General features: G+C 45.4%; 1 protein-coding gene across 1 annotated transcript; it reads right to left on the bottom strand.

Annotated features, from left to right (window-relative positions):
* Positions 1–19834, bottom strand: LOC136045978 (heat shock factor protein 5-like). The gene is made up of 6 exons (XM_065732217.1): positions 19369–19834; positions 16116–16478; positions 9401–9498; positions 7801–8011; positions 3616–3816; positions 1–197 (listed from the first exon to the last, which is right to left on the bottom strand). Exons 1-6 carry the CDS (start codon positions 19832–19834, stop codon positions 130–132), a joined length of 1407 nt encoding a protein of 468 aa, XP_065588289.1. The 3' UTR covers positions 1–129.
* Positions 19835–21341: the final 1507 nt, after the last annotated feature.

The raw sequence follows: 21341 nt of genomic DNA, 5'->3' as shown, positions 1-21341 counted from the left end.
TATATTGGTTTCTTTAAACAGTTGAAATAACCCAAAACTTCTGCTGTGCGCAAGGCACTGTCCCTGGAGTCCGACAAGAGAGCCCAGCTGGCAGCTGCTGCACATTTTCACATGCCTGCCGTCCCCTTCTCACTCTCTTGTTTCTTCCTCTGGAACGGACTCCTGTTTGCAAGCCAAATCCACCAGCAGATGGAAATCTAGGAAGATAAGGAAATAACGTGTAAATATCAGTCTGCAAGTTTCGCGAAGCATCATACATAGGGATTGTAATGCCAGCAGGTAGTGTGGAACACGGCCAGAGAGGCAGGCTGTAACCACACAATTTGAGGTCTACAGGAACAGGAATTGTTCTCATTTAGCAAAACTTATTATCTATATATGTATTCAGTGCCTTGAGTACCAGCCACCAAACGGTAACTGCTGTAAGGCCTCCGCAGTACCTACAGAAATGCCCACTCTGCCTGTGATACATACCTACCATCTCCTATGCACAAAAGGCACAGCTGCTTCAAGGTTTGCCATAGCTGCTGCAAAGAGCCTACAGGAAACTCACGGTGCCACAGACAGGCCAAGCAACAGAGTCCTTCAGAACTCACCTCGCGCCAAACATTTCCAATGTACAACCATACCAAAGATCAAATTCAGCACCTTACAGGACAAGGAAGCAACATGACGAAGTCACAACAGGACCACTGCCCTTGTGACTGTCAATCTTGTAACAGATGCACTCACGTCTTAGGAAAGGAATTCCAGCCCTTGGTGTTCTACACTATGAAGTACCTGTGGAAAAGGCGGGAGCTGCTTCCTGATGCTCACCTCCTCCAAAGCAGACTGCTGGGAACAAAGCCTGAGGAGATGCTCGATGGAGCAGCAGGTAACAGCTTAAGAAACAGCACCTAAGAACCACCCATCCAAAACAGCAAACTGCCAGCACAGGAAATGTGAGAGTCCTTCACTGAACAGATAATGAAGCCAAAGTGACTATACCTCAGTGACAGCTGAGCTGGAGCAAGAAGCTGCAGTTCAGACTCCTGGAAGCAACTTTGCTTTGTCTTGCTCCAGCCCAGGAGCACCCCTGGGCCAGGCCTATCCCTGCACCAACACTTCTGTAGGGGATCTCACCTTGCCTTACTGGGAACGCTGGATGAGTGCTAAGATTACTTTTCTCTGGAAGGTGCAGGAAATAATAACGCATGCATGGGAGACCTTTGCTGAATGATGACTGCTCCTTAGCAACCGCACTTATAAATCTATCTGCAGTGAGTGAGAGAGAGTGCGTAACAGCACAGCTGTAGCTGCAACGGAGCGTGGCAAATGTCAGTGCAATCTCAGTATTATGTCTGTGCTCCTGTGTGACAGAACCTTGGAGGAAGTTGCCACACTATGCCAAGAAAAGGATTGGATAACTCACTTAAAAAAGAATACATTAAAAAATAGACAGCCATAGAGGAAGTGGGTTCTTTCCTAAACGGCTCAGAACGCTTAAATTCAGAAATATTCAGGAGCTCTACCTGCTCCATTCTGAAACCACTATTTCCAGAAAAAAAGGCTGCAAACAAAAACCTCTAGAGTCAGAATCTGGTTAGAATAGAGAGTCTGACAGAAAAGTTCACTGAGGTCTTTTTTTTTTTTTACGTAATAGCACAAAAATGCCAAAGATGTTTTTGGAGACAAGACACTGGACAAGACAGACTCTTCATCTTGGTCCCTGTTCAACAGACATTCATACTCCACTACGTTGTCTCTCACCTTGAACTTGGTGTCACCACACAGCAAAGACAAGGGAACAATGTCACAAACCTACTGAAACAGACAGAACAAGAGTCTGTTCTGTAGCAGGATGGGTATCAAACTGTGGGCTCAGGAAACATGCAAATGGGTGGCCAAAGGAAACGAGGTAAAACGGCAGGACTCACACTCAAAGGACAAAGATAAGAGGCAGCAGCTATAACTGCTTTGAAACAGTTTGGGATCACCCAAGAAAAGTAGCAATCACAATCCAGTAAGAAAGAAGGAATTGCTTACCCCTTTCCAAGGACCAGAGCTCACCAAACTCTCCAAAGGAGGTGATCTCCAAGTAGGAATTGTTCCCTTGTGGCTGCCAGCCCTTAAATGAGGCCCTTAAATGGGTGGCCCACCAGGCTCCCAGGGCTGGCTGTGCCCCTTCACCCAGTGCTCAGTCAGGCCACGACCTCATGGCTCCCATACTGACATGTTATGAGGAAACAGTTGGGAATGGTCATTGTGCCCAATTTTAGCTTGGAAAGATTAAGGAAGAAGCTGTGTCCAAAGACACACAGAAGAAAGGAGGTACAGACAGACAAATGCAGAAGCTGACAGAAGTCAGCTTATCCTTAAAGATACTTCCTCCAGACTTGCAGTTGGAATGGAGGGGATGGGCACTGCATCCTCAAAGCCAGTATCATGTGCCCTATTTATTATGGGAAACTTGACCCTGATCACGTTTTGTTCATGTGTGGTGTCTGTCTCTATCCTACCAACCATAAAAGGTTCAACACTGGACATGCACACCCAGATGACTGTCAAGTTTCCCAGAGAGCAACTACACTAATCACTGTTAATTATCCAATTAGCATAGCAGCGTTTCATTTCTGTAAAACAATCCCACGGAAAAGCTTTCCAAAATGTTTCTGTGATTAAGAACATTTTACTTAAATAAACTTCAGCTGTAGATACAAAATCTGAGAAGCATACTGATTGTCCATGTTATCAGGAAGTAAGTAGATGAGAACCTTCAATTCTGCACTTTAAACAAAAGTTCAAGGTGACATCCAATTCTTTTTTTTTTATTTTTTTTTTTAATATAGCTTCCAGATAAAAGACTTTATCCTCACTCACACTTTGGAAACTGATGGGCATGTGAGCTGAATTATTAGCTAGCAGAACTGGAACCTGGAAACTATCCTTTGAAGTGAGGAACTGACCTTCAAACTCTGCAACCCATTCTTTGATGATCAGCTGTGAGGGAAATAGCTTCCTGCAAGACCTGAATGCCACACCAACTTCCCTAGAAAGGAACTGAAGTATACTTGGTGTCCTCTTATGCCTCTCTGCTGTGAAGATACTGAGGTTTTCCTTTGGTTATAAGACTTGGTCAACTGTTTAGCCCAAGATGCTCTGCTGCTTGGTTCTTTCATGTATTTCAGCAGATGCATCAGAAACACAATTTTTTGTCACCTTCTTACTTACTTCATAAGTTTGTTGTGGTTTTTTTGTTTTTGTTTTCCCCCTTGCTATTTCAGTTGTCATTTCATTACTCAGTCCTTTCTCATGCCACTGTTGTGCTCCAGGACACATGTCTATGAGCTTCATCTCAGCATTGTGACATCTATGTTTCTGACACGACCTCCAGAACAGCAGGTTTCATTTACTCACAGTTTATACTCTTTCTCACATGAGAAATCAGTGTGTCTCAGGAAGTGCATCAGTAAGTACACTGAGAGGTTGTACAGAAGCAGTATTTTAACTGAAGGCACAAAGGAATACACTTGCAGACAAGAGCTAACCTGTTCTGATTTCTCCTTTCTGTAATGGTTAGTTTTAGAGCAGCTGTCTTGCTAATCTATGAAAAAACAATATAGCATCTCTTCTTACCACGGAAGTTGCTCCCTTGGGAACTGTTTCTTTCCTCCCCGTTATTGGCTTGTACAGATGAAACTCTGTTTTCGACAGACCTCTCCTCAGGCCCAGCCCCCGAAGTGAAGCATCCTACCTCTTCTGACTCTGACCTTAGGAATTCACATCCAACGCTAGTATCCACCTGAAACAAAACAAAGCAGAGAAAACCAAAGATGACTCAACATTTTCTCGTAATCAACAGAAAAAATAAATGCTTTTATCCACTCCAAAAGGACGTCTAACAAGTGCTGAACAGTACCTGTATGGATCATGTAAGCATTTTTAACACAGAAGGCTGCCAGGTTCAAAGCAAAATATCTTATTATTCTTCTCTTCCAAAATGTCACACCAAGCAAAACAAAAAGTCAGAAAGCCAGAACATAAAGAGTACATGTACTCACAGTCTCAACTTTGCCTTCAGTCATCATACCAGGCATGACAAGTGAAGCAGGAGAAGCCAAGGTGCACTCATTGGTACCAACAGCTGCATTGCTACTGACAGGCGTACCTCAGACAACCTGACAGAGCTGTGTGATGCAAAGCTCCGCAGGTAAGCAGTGCCCTTCTGGCTGGGAATCACCCCGCCCCATCACATTGGTAAGACATTGCATTATATGTTATGTCGTTGCTTGCTTTTTGGAGCCCTCTGCTGCTGCTCCACATGTATTTTGCAAGCAAACATTTTGCGAACTTGAGTATTTCTCTAGCAGCGTGGCAAAATCTACAGGTTAAAACAAAGGAAAAAGGGCCAAGCGACCAAGCTGTGATTCTGTCCCAGCAAGGAAGCAAAAATAAGCACAATTAAGTGCCTGGAATTCACCTTCAGACAGAAAGATGTTCTCACTATCACCTGTTCTTAGAGCATTGAGCTCTTCTGCAAATATCCTATCAATCAACATCATAAGATGAGGGATTGTTCAGAGCCTGCATTGTTTCCTTCTGTGAAGGCAAAAAAAAGCTTCTGAAAACTGGTATGTGTGTTTACAGAGGGCAGAAGGCCATCACATGCAGTAATAAGACATAGGTAGTTCCAGAAATCGCTCTCTCCCCCTTGAGTCTGCTATTGCTTGGGACTGAACATGCAAAAGGCAACATGTGCACAGATCAATAGAAATACATACAGATCCTCTGCCAAAGCTGCATATTCATCTTCCAAAAGGTCTGCACAACTACAGCATCTGAAACATCCAGGGAGAGAGTTCCCCCAGCAAGCCCCTGGACCTGCTGGATGTTCAGTCACTTCATGGCAGTATTTGCTCTTTGAAATGTGTTGTCTCTGTGTATTTCACTAATAGTGTTAATTAGCTAATAGGAAAACCACCTGGATGGCTGTTCCTCTTTGTCTGACACCAGAACCACAGCTCGTCCCCAGGTATAAAGGTAAAGAGAAGGAAGGAGGTCTGTGGCTCATAATCCTCACCATCCAGAATGCAAATTTATTGAGATGAAGGATGGCAGGTCACAGGGCAGGTACACACAATTTGGAACATCAGCAATTGTGTGGTAACACTTCTCTGCATGATGATTCGAACCTTTCCAGTCCCCTTGACTTCTACATAATAAAACCTTCTAGGAAAAGGAGTATGCAGCATTCCCTTTTTTACTGAGTACGTAGGATCTTACCCACCAACTCTTTTCCTATTCTTTTGTGAAACTGGCAATAAGAAGATTTCCTTCCTAACAGCATCAGTCTAGCCCGCATAAGTCTGGTTCCAAAGCTCTCTTCATTTCTTTTGTTTTTGTAAGTGAACGTGCTTCTGATTACGGCTTTGCCACATCTGCAGAAAGACTCCTCACTTGGGCCCAGCACCACTGCAGCTCCGTCCTGAATGCTGCTTGGCAGAGAATCAAACCAAGCTACCAAAGCTGACAGATGTGAAAGTTTTGCCTTTTCACTCCAGTTACTGAAAAAATGCCAAACTGTTCACAAAAAGCCGGCTGGGACTCAGTGGTTACGTGACTCTGGTGCCCAGCTGGAGCCACGATGGGAAGCAATGTGACTAAAATTAGCCTTGGTCTCTCACAAATGGGGTTTGCTGGATTCACCTTCCCCACAGTAAGCAGGAGGTTCAGCCTTCAGCCAAAGGTACTCCCAAGGAGACAACAAAACAGGAGGCACATTCCCCTTGAACAAGTGCTACTGTGCTGCATTTCCACTTTAAGAAGAAAATAAGATATTTCTTATGAGAAAGAGGGGATTAAGATATGCCCATCTGAGGCCAAAATGTGTAAAAGTCAAAGACAGGAATTCACTGAGGCTAAGATGACAACGCTGAACCTGCACTGCTGAATGCACTAAGACCTTTCATACAAAGAGCTGCTCTTTAATTTGCTCGTTTTTAAGCCAGGAAGCAGGTGTGCATCTTTCTACGGAGATGACAGCTCAAGGCAGGACAGCTGTCCCCAAACCAATTCAGTGATAGGAACTATTGTGGAAGAAAGAGAACAAACGCCTTTGTACCACTGTAAAAATCCACCCTTTTCCTGCAGCTTCAATGTGGTGTGCAGCCATGACCTCTTAATTTCAGAAAGGATTTAACAGAAACAGAAGAGGCTGAAAGCAAACTCTGAGATCTGCAGAGCAGCTGCCGTGCAGAGGACACTACCAGAGGGAGTCTGGGGAGCAGACTGCTGAGGAGGCGGCGACAGACTCCCAGAATCACAAGTGCGGGGAGAAAGAGGCTGGAGATGACTGATGAAGCTCTTCATGCAGTAGACAGTGAGCAAAGGATCTGTTTGGTCAACACTACAATTCACGTGGTTTCAAGGGCTGACTTCAGCCCACAGATGAGAAATTGAACACCGGGTATGCAATATTATCCCAAATCCTCCCACTGGAAATACAAAGAGCAATGCCCTGCTCGAGTTGCAGGCCTTGTTCTTACTCTTCCCCAAGCATCAGATTACAGCTATTGCCTTGAGGCTGACACCAGCAATCAGATCAGGCTTTGATCTGACCCAGAGGAGCTGTTCTGATGTTTGTTTATTAGCACCGGAGGAATGTGCTCCTCCTCTGCTGCTACTCAGAGGAATAAAAGAGCCTTACTTAAATGGGCAGTATTTTACCAAGCTTGCCTTGACTTCCATGACACCGAGCTACTGAGAGCCATGGAAGCCTTCCAGATTCATGGATAAGGACGACAGCAAATTATACAGGAGCCTAATGGATGTACAAAACGGATGTAGAAATCTATGCTGGTCAGTTCTGCACCTGTCATGATCCCAGGCCCTGGATGAGAGGCAGCTGTGGGGACAGGTTAACCCTGCCTGCAGTTTGGCAAGGGGAGACAAGTAAGAAGTAGAACAGTCCTAACTAAAAGAGCAAAGCTGTCAAACACAAGGCCTAATATTGCCCAAACTTCTCTTCCTTGCAGAATAATCCCAAGCTATTTAACCAGTTAACTTCCAGAGAAACGGACTGGGACCAGCACCAGGATTCTCGCATGGGACACACATAAGGGGGTCTCAAAACCACAGCATCCTCCCCCTCCAAACAACACCACGGCTCACACATTTAATTCATAGAATCATAAATTCACTGAACTGGAGGGGACCTTTAAAGGCGTCTAGTCTGACTTCCCTGCAGCAAACAGGGACACCCAGAGCTCAACATGCTCAGCACCTCATCCAGCCTTGAGCTAGAATGTCTCCAGGGACGGGGCATCCACTACCTCTGTGGGCAGCCTGTTCCATTCCTCCATTCTTAACAAGAGAGATGGGACCATAAACTCCCAAAGTCTTCCACAGAGGAAAAGCTCACTTCTAAAAATGCTGTTCCAAAGATGCCCAAGCTGAAATTTAAACAGTGGTCAACAGTTCAAATAATGAATGGAAACTCCTTAACAGTGCTCTTCCCTACGTGAGGCTGAGTAACTAGCTTGATCTCTGCAGAAACCCGATCAGAACATACATCTCTTTCTCTAAATGTACCCAAAAGGAAGGTTACTCATCTTTATGACATTGAGAACAACAATGGCAAGTTTTCACTAGCTAAGGATTTCAGAGCCAGAAACTTACCTGAAGGCATCAAGACTCTGATAACACAGCAGTGACCCTGACATATGCACAGCATTCTGAGTGCCTATATGCAGTGCTGGAGGCACGGACTCAGATATGGACGATCCCAATAATTTATTACAGGTTTTAACATCCCTTATATACATTCACAAGTTGAAACATTCACAATGTTTGATAACTCTTCTTGCCCAGGATTCACTTTTGCTATCGCAGGTTTAGGCAATGAACTCATTTCATTAGCAAGTTGAAATACAGTCTCGAGATCTACTTCTGTCATCTGGCTTTCATCAGATGTCTGATATGGCTGGTTAGAGGGCAGGGACTCAGCCACATAAGGTGTCTGCATTGGAGGACCCTGGGAGAAACAAAATGCAGTGAATATTTATTTCCCAAAGTACAAGAATAGGACGTGCACTGGTTTTGCAGTGTTCTGTAAATGAACCTGAGCAATCAACAGAAGAGTTTGTAAACACAAAGAGATGAAAGCTTGTTTGTTACTTGCAGTTAAATCAGCAGGTTTAATTTAAAAAGGCTCCTGATTTGGCCCAGTTTTCATTAACCACCTTACTCAACAGCAAGCTCACTCTCTTCTATTTGCCGTCAGTTCTAGAGAGAAAGGAAGGCTACTCAACAGCATCCGAGTACTCCTCCAGATGCATACTCTGCACACCCTTTGCACATACCCAAGCATTCCAATCAGAAACTTCCAGTCTCAGTAGGATCTGTGGGGTCACACTACAACCACTCCCTTCACACGCAACGTTTGTGACAGAAAAGGATAGAGCACACGTACCCGATTTCAGTTCCTCTAAAGGTCAGGCAATCCTGTTACGTATACAAATAACGTAAGCCACAGGATTTTTTAGCAGGAAAAAGGTATGTATGCTCTAACCATGCATACAGACAACCCAACACGAGGAGCTCACAGTTACCTAACAATAACATCTGTTCCCTCTTCTGTCCATATACACATTCATGCAATGAGTAATTTCCAAGGACGCTCCTGTCCCAAAATGAAAGGGACTCCAGATTCCTATGGAAACAGAATACCACAGAATCTTCCCATCTGCGTCAGCCTCCAACCCCGACAGCCCTCTCATAGCAGTGTGTCTCACAGACGTGTGACTCAAAGTCTACACAAATCCATACAAAGCCCTACACATCTTCAATTTGGAAACACCTCTTGGAGAACACACAGAAGTGCCTTCGCCACTGCAGGACTGGTCTGAGCACTACTGAAGACTTCATCAGAATGACACAACTAGATAACAGGACACAGTAAGCAATACAGTGACTTTTTTTTAGCAGAATTCATATGAAGGAACTTTCAAAGCAGAAAGAAGGCAATGAAGAGTTCCAAAAGCTACTAGTGCTACCCAAAGGAAATGACAAATCACATTTTAACAGCCTGCGCTTGTACTGCTTTTTCTTCCGGGGACTGTTCAGATCTCAAGAATCATGGAAGTGTAATGTCTTCTGATAAATAACACTTATAATGATGCTGAACAGAAAGTCAAGTCAGGAGATCCACTACGCCACTACTTTGAAACCTATCTAGCATTACAGAAGTACCTCTCTAAATATTCAGTGGGTCTTTGAAATAAACACTGTAAAATACATTGCTTTTACTTTCTCAAGTGGATCCGCTTTTAAATTTATATCCTTCATTCCAGAGTCCATAATCCTAGAGCTCATCCATACAGCTTTTCTCTGCTTTCACCTGATTGCAGTGCACTGCACTCACCTGGTAGAAGCTGCACTGGGTGTAGTTCGGAGCTGTAGGACTAACACAGCAAGTCAGAGGGCCGGTGTGAGCAGCAAGGGAGCAACATGGCAGTGCAGCTGCAAGAAGTGAAACACAGTTATCAGACTTTCAGAATTTGTGTTTGGTATGCGGAGTTCTACTGCTTACTTTGATTAAACAGCTCAATACCCACACAGTGAACTAACTAACTAAATTCCAGAGCTGTATAATCCCCGAAATGATTTTACGACTGATTTCTTCACCTGAAAAAATATTTGTCTCATATATATATTACTTTAATACATACGTAGTAAAATTGACATAGGCACACTTAGAAACTTCATAATGACAACTTTTGCACGCTGTTATTACCTCTTTTGTTAAGCTGCTTGATTTTTCCCATCACAACATAACACAGAAAGGGGATTCACAAAAGAAAAACACACGTGTTCACTCATACATACTGGAATTAAAGACCCACCTCATGCAGGTATTATTTCTGGTGATATGCAGAAATAGTTAGATTAAAAGCAAAGGCCTTGCTTTCATATATATATAACCTCTAAAATCCGCCATCACTCTGAGAAAAACAAATGCTTGATAGTATCACATTTAGTCCAGTGATTGTAACAGAGACTAATGAGGACTGCTTGAGGTGGCAAACCAATCAAGTTTATTTGCAGTGTTTGAAATTTACACGGGATTTCACATAAGACCATTGTTACAATAACCAAGTTTGATTTTTTGTAAAACACCTACTCTTACTGCACTTTTTAATACAATCTTGTGGGATTTTTGTGCAGTTTACAGCAACAAAGGGCGCAAAACAAGAAAGAAAGAGCCAGTGGACAGCCTCCTAAGCAAGCATGAGATCTGCGTGTGATCTGAAACTTCAAAAGCTAATTCTGAGCAACTATATGATCAAATTCATACCTCCTTCAGGAGAACATCCTATGACCTGTGGACATACCCCTGCTCTGGATATTCCCAAAAACCTAAACAAAACTTGGTTTGGTTTTAACAAAACTTGGTTTTAATTTCACTCGTGGGAATCTTCAAACTATGTTAACAAACCCAAGAGAAACACCAAAACAGCTATTCAAGGACTTCCGTAAAAGCAAGGCAAGACAGCAACGGAAAAGTAAGTTCCTTCTCACCTGCTAAAGTGACTGTAAGGAGAAGCAAACACATATCATAAAGACATTATTTTCTAATGGAAAAAGAGGAAAGATGTGAAGGAAAGAAGTTCTTGTGAAGTTAAACACCAACTGAAGACTACTTTCTACAAAATACTACGAGAAGAATACTAATCAAGAAAGAGATTCAGCCCGTTAAAATGAAATGGAATTAGATAATCAGCATCAGAACACATTTGGTTTCTGTCAGAACAGAAACGCAGTTCTGCCCATAAAAGCTAGAGACAGAAAATTTCTCACAGTCTACAGGATGCTGTGTGCAGAACAGAACACCGGCTTACACAAATGGAATTGCTGTCAGTGGGACTATAACCAACCCAGCGACAAAACGCTCAGGACAAGTGGAGAGCAATGAAAAACACATCACTCAGAGCAAAGGAAGAGCTGAACAATGCATTGTGAATATCCTTGCACAGACACTGAATGACCATATTTCAAACACGCTGAAAATATTCATGGATATTCAAAGAGGCCGTTAAGAACTTAAAGGAAATCATTTAGAAGCACACTAATGAAAATTTTAAAAGGGAATACAAGTCAGAAATCCAGTTGAAGAAGAAAAAAAGAAAGAAGAAAATAGATTACTGAATTAGTTGACACTGGTGGACACGTAATGGGGATGAGACAGTAAAAATGCTTTGTTTTCAAGAGAAGTCACCCTTCACTGCCATCTGGAAAGACCTGCAGTAGGTAAACAAGCAGGGATAAAGGAAATTGTGTTGATGAGATGGTTGCTAATAACACCAGCTTTTTTCATGGCAGAAAAGAGCATAGCCAAACAGGCATGGAAAAAAACCTCTGTGAAGTCTCCCAAAGCCACCACGTACCAGATAAAGCTCTGCACTTCAGAAAAATAAACTAATCTAATGTAGAAAATGATAGGTCCTTCACTGTCCTTCAATAATCAGGAGCTAGATGTTGGTGCTATAGTAAATAGCTTCAGGAAAACATCAGCTTCACACTCAGAAGCTGACAAAAAGACTCACAAAGCCACTAATGAAACAGACATTGCTGTGGCTGCAATTTATTGACCGTGTAAATCTACAATTTACTCACACTTTGACTACTGTGAGTCTTTTTGGACTCTCCATCTCAATAAGAAAATAACAGGACTGGAAAAGGCAACAGGGAGGGCAACATGGAGGATGCACCGAACACTTTCCTGAACAAACAGCCAAGGAGGATTCTTTAGCCAAGAGAAAACGCAGCCCGGGGGAATACACCAGAAGTGTTCAGAGTCACGAATGGCACAGTGAGGGGGATAGAGATAGATGTGCAACACGAAACACCAAGGAATGATGTAACATCTAGCTTTTGGAAAACAAACAGCTAAAGGTTACAAGGGATCCCACGCAAACATTAATTTGAAGGCTTTCAGAGTCACAAGTCACCAAAAAATAAAAAAATAAAAAAAAATTACACCGTCTCCTCAACAGATGAAGCCTCTGTTTTTTGTCCACGAATAAAAAAACAGATTACAGAGAAACACAAGTAAAGAAATTACAAAAACGTCCTATGTAAATGGTGAGGCACTGCATTCAGTAAATTAAAAACCACTATGACAAAATGGAAATTCTTATATACCTCTCTCTCCTCGAGATAGTATTATTTTACATACTCACAATGTCTCAGTAGGCAAACACAAATCAATCATTCATGCCTTTGCTGAAGGCATAAAGACTACAGCTGTATCAGTAAATTAAATGCATCCAAACCCATTCTTGGGCACAGACTCTGCTCACGCCATTCAAATCTCTTACTCTTCCTAGTGGTAACACCCACACACCAACAGCCTCTTGGGAATGGTCCCACCTTCATGCTAAGTGCTGCTTTTCAAGCACGGTGGTAACAAAGCTAGCAATCTAATGGCAAAGCTGATACAGCCCTGAATAATCACAGTAATGTCTTCAAAGATCTGACAGAAATCGGAGGAGAACACACATCATCTACTCAAGAGGGCAACAGACAACAGTAAGAGGCCAACAGGCTGACATGAGCCAGCACTGTGCCCTGGGGGACATGAAGGCCAACGGTGTCCTGAGGCGCATTGCATGCAGCGTGGCCAGCAGGGCAGGGAAGTGATCCTCCCCTCTGCTGTGGGTCCAGTTCTGGGCTCCTCAGTTCAAGGCAGATGGGGAACTCCTGCATACAGCCCAGTGGAGGGCCATGAAGACGGTTGGGGCCTGCAGCATCACCCACATGAGGAAAGGCTGAGAGCCTTGGAGTTGTTCACCTGGAGAGGAGAAGGCTGAGGGAGGATCTGAGCAGTGCTTGTCAATATCTAAAGGGCAGGTGCCAAATGGATGGGGCTCTTTTCAGTGCTGTGCAGCAACAGGATAAGAAGCAAAATGCACAGACTGGAATGTGGGAAGTTCCACCTGAACATGAGAAAGAACTCTACTGTGAGGGTGCCAGAGCCCTTAAACAGTCTGCCCAGAGTGCTGGAAGAGTCTCCTTCTTTGGAGATGCTCAAAACTCATCTGGATGCTTTCCTGTGTGACCTGCTGTAAAGAACTGCTTGGCAGGGGGCTGGCCTGGATAATCTCCAGAGGTCCCTTCCAAACCCTGTGATTCTGAGATTCTGTGTTAGCCAAGGGAGATGAGACTGACATTCTCCAGCTTCTTCCATTGCACTCGAGCACAACCTACACGTGAAACACTAAGAAAGAACTTTGAAGACCGCCCTTTCAGTGTGTCCTTATCATGTCATGTCCCTAAGCTATGACTAAGGGAAGCTAAGTTACTCATCACACAGCTGGGCCAGGAAATTGCAGAGAGCACCCATGCCTGTTCCTGACAGATCAATGGGCACATTGGGATGGGCATTCACACAACAGCTGTGCAAGCTCTGATCCTTTACAAACTGAAAGAATGAGGAGAATGAAGATGACATCCAAGGATGGATTTTCCTTAAAGGAAAATGGGAACCATCTCAGAAATTTAAGTGGCATTGCTTGCATTGCCACTACATACCCTACCAGCTCCAGAACTACTCGTCTGTGCTCTCTCTGCAGTTTGTGAAGAAACAGGCTCACCAGAAAGAAACTGCCTTCCAACAGTATATATCCAAGAAAGCTGGAACGACTCAACATCTGGCAGGTGCCTGTTCCTCTTTACTGACTATATGTGTCATCTAGATGACAAGCCCAGGCATACACGAGTTAATGTTACACATTCAGATGAATCTTAGGCAAGATAAATCCTACTACTAGTTTTACAAGTGCATCCAGTGTGCTTTTCTCAAGGGAAAATGTGGTGTTATTTATGCTGTGTTAAAGCAGATGCTATGTTTTCAGTTGCTTATTTACTTTAAGAAGCCCCTTTTGACCAAGACATATGTGAATTTTAAGCTCTACATAGAAAAAGATTTATCCTTACAGAGGATGCATCATTCAGAATAACATAACCGCTCCTAAGATGTCACTCACAAAGGGCCATCACCTGTAAATGAACTCTACAGCCACAGGTGTATGCAAAAAGCACAACTGGACCTGCAGTATGAGGTGGCACCAGTAACTAATATTTCTCACATAGTCTCATTGACTGACTTTTCATTATTAGGATATTCTATGATAATCAAGCTTCACTACGCTCCTCTGATGTAATCCCACAACTATCAAAGGTTTTGTAGAAAGCTGAAGTCACAAAACTAAATCCTTAAACGATGTTCAAATGCTAGCAGAAAATCCAGATGAATAGTTTTAGTGCCTTTTCAATAAGAATCGTAATAAAAATAAAATAAAAACCCAAGGAAATATTTGGTGCTTAAGTTAACAAATGAATTTGAATATACATAAAGATAAATCTTTTCACAAAGCCCAGTGTTGATTTCATTTAGTAGGACTTCAAAAATATTATGTTCATTATACATGAAATGAAGAGTCAGCTCCAAGAGAGAGCATCTAGTTTTTAGCCCTTCTCTTATGAAATACATACTTTGAGATGAACTATCACCTTCTAAATAAGCTACTCTTGGTTTTATGCTCTCAAGATGAAGGAAAGCAGACTTTTTTCATGTATATATATGAAAAAATAAGCTTCCTGCATTCTGTATGCTGTAATATAAAGCAGAATAAAGGATAGCAGAGAGATGAAGAGGTACACAGAATCAACAGTACAAATACTGTCCAAAGTGACAGTGAAAATGAAAAGATTTCTAATACTGTCTAATGAAATGGCAAACCTTTCTTCTCAAAACTAGTTATGAGTTCATTGAAATTTCCAAAGCCTCAGCCTCCACAACGTTCTCTATTTCAGGTTGAATTACACCTTATTATTACAACTTGCAAAGTTTGGTATGCTTTTATCATGCTTCACAGAGATAGAGACATCTAAAACTCAAGATGATCCGTACCCAGACAGAAGCAAGCGGGGACCATCTCCCATCTCAAACTGGTATTCTTGGCTCCCCCTGCTCTTGGAAGGAGACCTAAGAACTTGCAGCTTGTAATGCAAGCACTAGCTGCCAGTAATCTTTGTAAGCACCACAGGGCAAGGAACATATGGCAAAAAGTTCCCTGTTTCTTAAATCTTTACAAGTGTCCACAGGATTTGCATAATCCCACAGAATCCCTCCTCAACAAGAAGTATGTAACGGAAACTAGTGGTTACTGCTGGCAATAGAAGCAGGCATTCTCAGCAGAGGCCTCAGAACACACACACACAAAAGACACGAAGATTTCATTGTGTACTTTTTGGAGAACGACAGCAGCCACCACATGTAAGATTTCTAAAGAGGGATATCTGACTCAGGGAAGGTGCAGATGCCAAGGCAGGAACAGGCAGAAAGTGAGAGTGTCAACTGAGCTTCGGTTTGTCCAAGTCAAGAGACACTATGTTCTGAGCTTCAGAATTTCCAGGGAAATAAAAAAAAACAAATAAATAAACAAAACAAGCATATTTTTTCCAGTTCAAGGCAAGAGCAGGCAATGGGACAATAATTTGCTTTAATTAGTTCTCTTCTAGAAAACAAAACAAAAAAAGAAAAACTTGTCTGAAGTAAGGCTGAAAATTTCAGCAGAAATGCTTCAGACAAATGAATATAGTGGAGATGTCTGTAACTCCCCAGTCTGCAGCAGAGACACTGCTGAGGAAGCTGATGAAAAAAAGACCTGACAAGATCACAGAGCAGATGAAACATTCTGCAGAAGACTTGTGACTCATCTTTGACTTTAAAAAGTTGCTTGGGAAAACATGAGAGCAAGGAGTAGTATGTCACTTTTCAACAAGTTCTCTGTGCTTTAACATCATCCCCCTCGGTTTCTCTTAATTAAAATAAAAGGGAGAAGTTAGGCTAACACTGCCTCATTGCAGACAAATGTTCTTCTCCTCACCCTTCAGCCTCAGGTGTATGGAAAATCACCAGATACCAAGTCTGGAGGGAGGGAAGGAATATGGAACAGAAAACCTTTTTGCTTTAAAGGTCTTTACAATTCTCACTGAAACATCTGAAACATACGTGACAGAGCACTGTGAAAAAAAATATATATAGTACATCACTTTTATATTTTTTTTCTTACCTGTTGGATAATAGGCTTGCGTGTAGTGCTGGGGAGACACGCAGCTGCTGTACACTGCAGAGGAAGTGGCAATGTCTTGAGAGACCTGCTGAAGCAGCACAGGAGAGAAGTTGGGCTGTGGGGTGTACATGACCTCTGTTGGAAGCCTATGGAATACGGGAAAGGCAACCCCCATGTCTGGGAAAGCTGGGGATGCATTGTGCTCTGGAAGCAGCACCTGGAAATTCTGCGGTGTTCTGGACGGGCCTGGATTCTGCTCAAAGCCGTAGGGTGGTAAAGTGCTGCAGTTCTGCAGTGAGGCCGAGATGTAGGAGCAAGGAAGTTGTTGATAAGGCTCACAAAACTGTCCTACATCCAGCAGCCCTGCATTAGGCACAAAAATAAAGCAACAGTTAATGAAAGGAGTTGTCACAGGTAATGAGAGGTAATATGAGGAGCCAGGGACCTCCAGCTCTATTTGGGAAGGCAACCTTTGCTTCAGTGTGCCTAATCTACAAGCAGACAGTTCTTCCACCCGAACACACAGTAACAGCTGCAGTGGCAGATTTACTGTTGGATCTGAACAAAGAGCAGTAAGCAAGGATACAGAAGCAACTGTTTCCTCCCCATAGCCATTCCTTGCGCTAGCCTCCTGTTCTCTTGGACGAAAAAAGCTGCAAATTAGCACTGGAGGAAGGCAAGGCTGCAGAGGACTTGGCTTCTGCCTAAGATACAGAAGGGCACCAGCGATAGCAAAGGGAACAAGTATTAGTAGTAGCAGGGCTTACAGGTTGCCACTTAACCCTAGCGGGCTTTGTTTTTTTGCTACTGTTGTTCTCATAACTTTTTGAAGTGTTAAAATTCTATGAAAATTCTAAAACACATTTCTTCCTTTGCTGGACTACGTCCTACCATAGCCTGGGTTTTAATACTTCTGCAAGTCCTTAAGAAGAATGAAAAAGGATGCTTCAAGCTCAGCAATTCATTTGTAATTCACTACTGTGTACGTTTGTAATAAAGAAGAATACCCTCTGTTAACTACACAAACTTGCTTTGATGAATAAGATCACTCGTCATTTCAGCTTAGACTAAGACATCCCAAACAATTTTGCTGTTTCATTTTTTGTACATTCCTTTTATCCATCTCTGGATTATTATTTTGTGAAATGCCATTTGCTCTTATACTATGGCAACATAAATTCTGTTAGGGGTTATCCAACATTCTGGGAACACTGACCCAGGATGCCTCACTGCACTTGGGAGAGTATTGCTGTACTTGTGACTTCTGCGTAGCACCGTATGTAGCCATGCTAATAACGAGCTTCAGGACAGCCTGAGTTCTGAAAAACAGCCTCCCATTTAGCTCCCACTCCTCTGATAGGAACTAATCAAAGAAATAGGCACCATACAGCCACTGTTCTGCAAATTCACATCAAATCCTTAAGGATCACTAAATAAATACCACTCATCCCCCACAGTTCAGTAAGAGTTCACATACAGGGCTGTTTTTTTCCAGTTTGGTATGTTTATCATACAAAAACAGAGAATGGAGAGAGCTATTCTTTTGTTTATATTTTACCTGTGGATGGGAAAGTTAAGATGATGCCTGGTTACAATTTGCCAGCTGCTTTACAGGAACTGCTCCTGGACATTTAACATGTGCAAGACACTTGGAACAGCGGGACACTTTGCACACAGACATATCTTCCATCTATCAAATAACCTCACATTTACAGCAAAGGAAGACATGCCCCTAAATAGCACAGCACAGAGCACATAGGAAATTGTCAGCCTGTCAGAACTTGACTGCATGAGAACTAATGTTTTCCTTGTTCCTTTTTCCTTTCTAGAAACTCAGGCTGATAGAGCAAACGGCAGCTAACAACAGGGGCAAAACTGCACCCATAAAAGGGGCAACGATTTAAAGGCCATATTTTTCTTAGGATTTACTCTACCCATGGCCTGCATTACATCAGTCAGACCTGATTTCACTGACATGTTACAACGATAGAATCATTAAGGCTGGAGAATACCACTAAGATCTCCAAGTCTAACCCCCACCGTGCCCATAACCACATTCCTCAGTGCCTCGTCTCCATGGCCCTGGAACACCTCCATGGATGGGGACCCCACCCCATCCCTGTGCAGCTGTGCCACTGCAGCGCCACTCCTTTGGAGAAGAAATTTTTACTAACATCCAACCTCAGCCTCCTCCAGTGCATTTCAAGGCCATCGCCTCTTATCCTATCACTGTCACCTGGGAGGAAAGGCTGACCCCAACCCCCCCCACCCCCCTTTCCAACACCCTCCCCCCTCAACCCCCCCCCAATCCCCCTTCCAACTGCCACCCCTACCCCCTCCTCCAACCCCTCCCCCCTTCAACCGCCCCCCCACACCCGTCAACCTCTCCCCCATCCAACCCCCCCTCCAACCGCCCCCCCACACCCCTCAACCCCTCCCCCATCCAACCCCCCCTCCAACCGCCACACACCCCTTCAACCCCTCCCCCCTCCAACCGCCCCCCGCCCCCCTTTAGCCCCCTCCAACCCCCCCTCCAACCGCCCCCCACCCCAACTCCTCCTCCCCTCCAACCGCCACCCACCCCTTCAACCCCTCCTCCCTCCAACCCCCCCCCCAACCCCTCCCCCCTCCAACCCCCCCTCCAACCGCCCCCCATACCCCAACCTCCCCCCACCAACCGCCCCCCCCACCCCCTCCAACCCCCCCCTCCTTTCAGCCAGCCGTAGGGTGCAGTGAGGCCTCCCCTGAGCCCCTTCTGCTCCACAGTGACCCATCCCAGCTCCATCAGCCGCTCCCCACATGAATTAGACACCACATTCATTACATTACAGCTCCTACTCGGAAACACTAAGAGCACGAGCATCCGCACAGCCCAACCCGCCCAGCGAGCTGCACAGGAGGCAGCGCTGCCGCCGGATTTATTCCCTCCGGGCTGAGCAGCCCTGCTCCTCCTCCTGTCCGCGTCAGCCTCAGGAAGGAGGGATGGCACGGCTGCCCTACGTGTTATCCGCGGGATAACTCGAACGGCTTTTGGAAAGCTCGCAGCCCCTAGCGGAGGGCAGACGAGAAATAAAACGCTCTCTCACGTGCTCAGCCTTCATGCGGCCGCGGCAGTCGCTTGACACCTCCGCTCAGCGGGCGGAGCATTCCGGCCTCGCCGTGATCCGAGCCGTCGGTACGGCGCCGCACCGCACTCGGCTGCGGGTAGGCCCGCCCGCCCGCCCGCGGCGACCCGCAGCGGCCCGCAGCTTACCGGTTCCGTAGGCTTTGATGGGCGATACGCTCGGGAACCGGGAGCGGTTTGGAGGGAGCCTGCCCACGTCCAGGCCGCCCGCCGCCGCCGCCGCCGCCGCCTTGGCTCTGTTGGCTCTCGTCAGGCGCTTGAGGCGCCCCAGGAGCTCGGGGCGGTCGCGCCGGAAGTGCGGGCTGTGGTAGTGGTGCAGATGCTCCCTTGAAGTCTGCTGCTTGCGGAAGCCGTACAGGTTAAGCTGCCGGATGAAGCTGGAGAGCTTGCTGCTCTTGAACAGCTCCCCCACCGCCTCGTCGCCACCCCAGCGGCCCAGCACCTCGGCCTCGAACAGCGGCTGCTCGATCAGCAGCCCCTCGCCCAGGGCGTCCCAGCGGACGGAGCGGATCCGCGGGCAGTTCACCAGCCACCACAACTTAGCAGGAAAGTTGTTGAGGTTGACGGAGACGACCGGAGGCTGCGGCTGCTCCATGGCTGTGGCTCCACTCAACTGTTCTCCAACCGACGATTCCCGCGCGAGGTTCGCGAGGCAGCACGGCTCCGGAGCGAGGCAGCACGGCTCCGGAGCGAGGCAGCACGCGCGGCCCGTTCGCCATCTCTGTCCCCGCAGGCCCGTGTGCTCTCAGCCGCCCCCCTCTCTTCCGGAGTCGGACCGCGGTCCCTCGGCCCTCTCCGTGCCTGTGGTCCCTCGGCCCCGCCGTCCCCTCCCTCTCCCCCTCGGCCTGTGCCTGGCTCAGAAATGTTGGGGTGGGGGTCCCTTCACATCAGAGCGGGCAGCTAAAACGAGAAAATGGACCGCGTGTGTGTGAGGAGGGCTGGAAGACGGTGCTGCCCTTCTGCCAGAGGGTTATTGCTCCGTGCTGAGTAGATGGAGTGCGTTTGTCCTTATCCTGAGTCGGTGGCAACAGTGGGAAAGAGGACTATTGCCAGCATTGCTGTCACGGATAAAGCTGCGCTGTGGAGGAGTGGCTTCACATAGTGCATGGTGGCCCACTGCTCCAGTGAGCACTTTCAACCCACGTGAAGGTGACACATCTTCCCAGGAGCTTTGCATTTTTTAAATTCACTAATAATATATAATTTATCCTCTTGAAAATTACTGCTAGGTGTAAACAGCACTAAACTGAAAGTGAAGCACACCAAATGCAAAGTTGAAAATGAAGGAAAAGCCCACACTTTTCTCCGGCTGTCTCCGGCATTACGTTGGTGAAATTCCTTAAGGCTTCTCTTCTTTCCCTGTGCAGCTGGAGCTCAAGAAGACCACAGAGGCCTGGTGGTGGGACTGGAGTGGTTTTATGGTGTTACTGTAACACAGGCCATACTCAGCAATATGTAGTTCGAAACTAAAATGCAGAGCGGGAGTCCTTGAAACTAAGAAGTCCCTTCAGAGTGTTTCCTCCAGTACTTTGTAGATGAGCCCATAGCTGCAAAACAGATGACTTTTTAACGATGGAGTGTTTTTTCATCAGCATCCAGAGTGCTGCATGCTCCCAGCAAAGCCACGGCTTGCACCTTGTGGTGCCTCACAGCTCATGCCAGGTCACATGAGACAAGCTCACAGCAGATGCGGCAGGAGGGAAGCGAGAAGGAAACAGCTTCATAGCTCTCGGGTGGCCGTGTCACACAGATGGGAGTGTGCTTGACTCACCAAGCAAGCCTGACGACGAGGAGAAGGTACCGAGTCCCTTCCGTCCCTGGGCAGATCCCTCTGGACTGCCTGTGTCTTTGAGCAAAGCTGTTTCTGGATAACACTGGAAATTTCCTCTCGCTTAAAACAGGTCAGTAATAATGAAGTGCTTTTCGGTAGGAAGTGTAGCTCAGTTGAAAGCTGTTGGTCAGTGCAAGATCTATGCTGTCAGCTGACAGCAGTGCCTGGCCTTCTCATCCTTGCTGCTGCTTCCTCTCTGCATCTCTCCTTTCCTGCACTCTTTCATCTCCCCTCCAGCCTTCAGTCAACACCTGCCTTGTCACCCTTCCAG

The sequence above is a fragment of the Cyrtonyx montezumae genome, unplaced genomic scaffold, assembly GCF_038088225.1.
Source record: "Cyrtonyx montezumae isolate F1298 unplaced genomic scaffold, pur_monq_1.0 scaffold_15, whole genome shotgun sequence".
Taxonomy (NCBI): domain Eukaryota; kingdom Metazoa; phylum Chordata; class Aves; order Galliformes; family Odontophoridae; genus Cyrtonyx; species Cyrtonyx montezumae.
The sequence above is the reverse complement of the archived record's forward strand: the minus strand, read 5'-3'. Positions and strand labels throughout refer to the sequence as shown.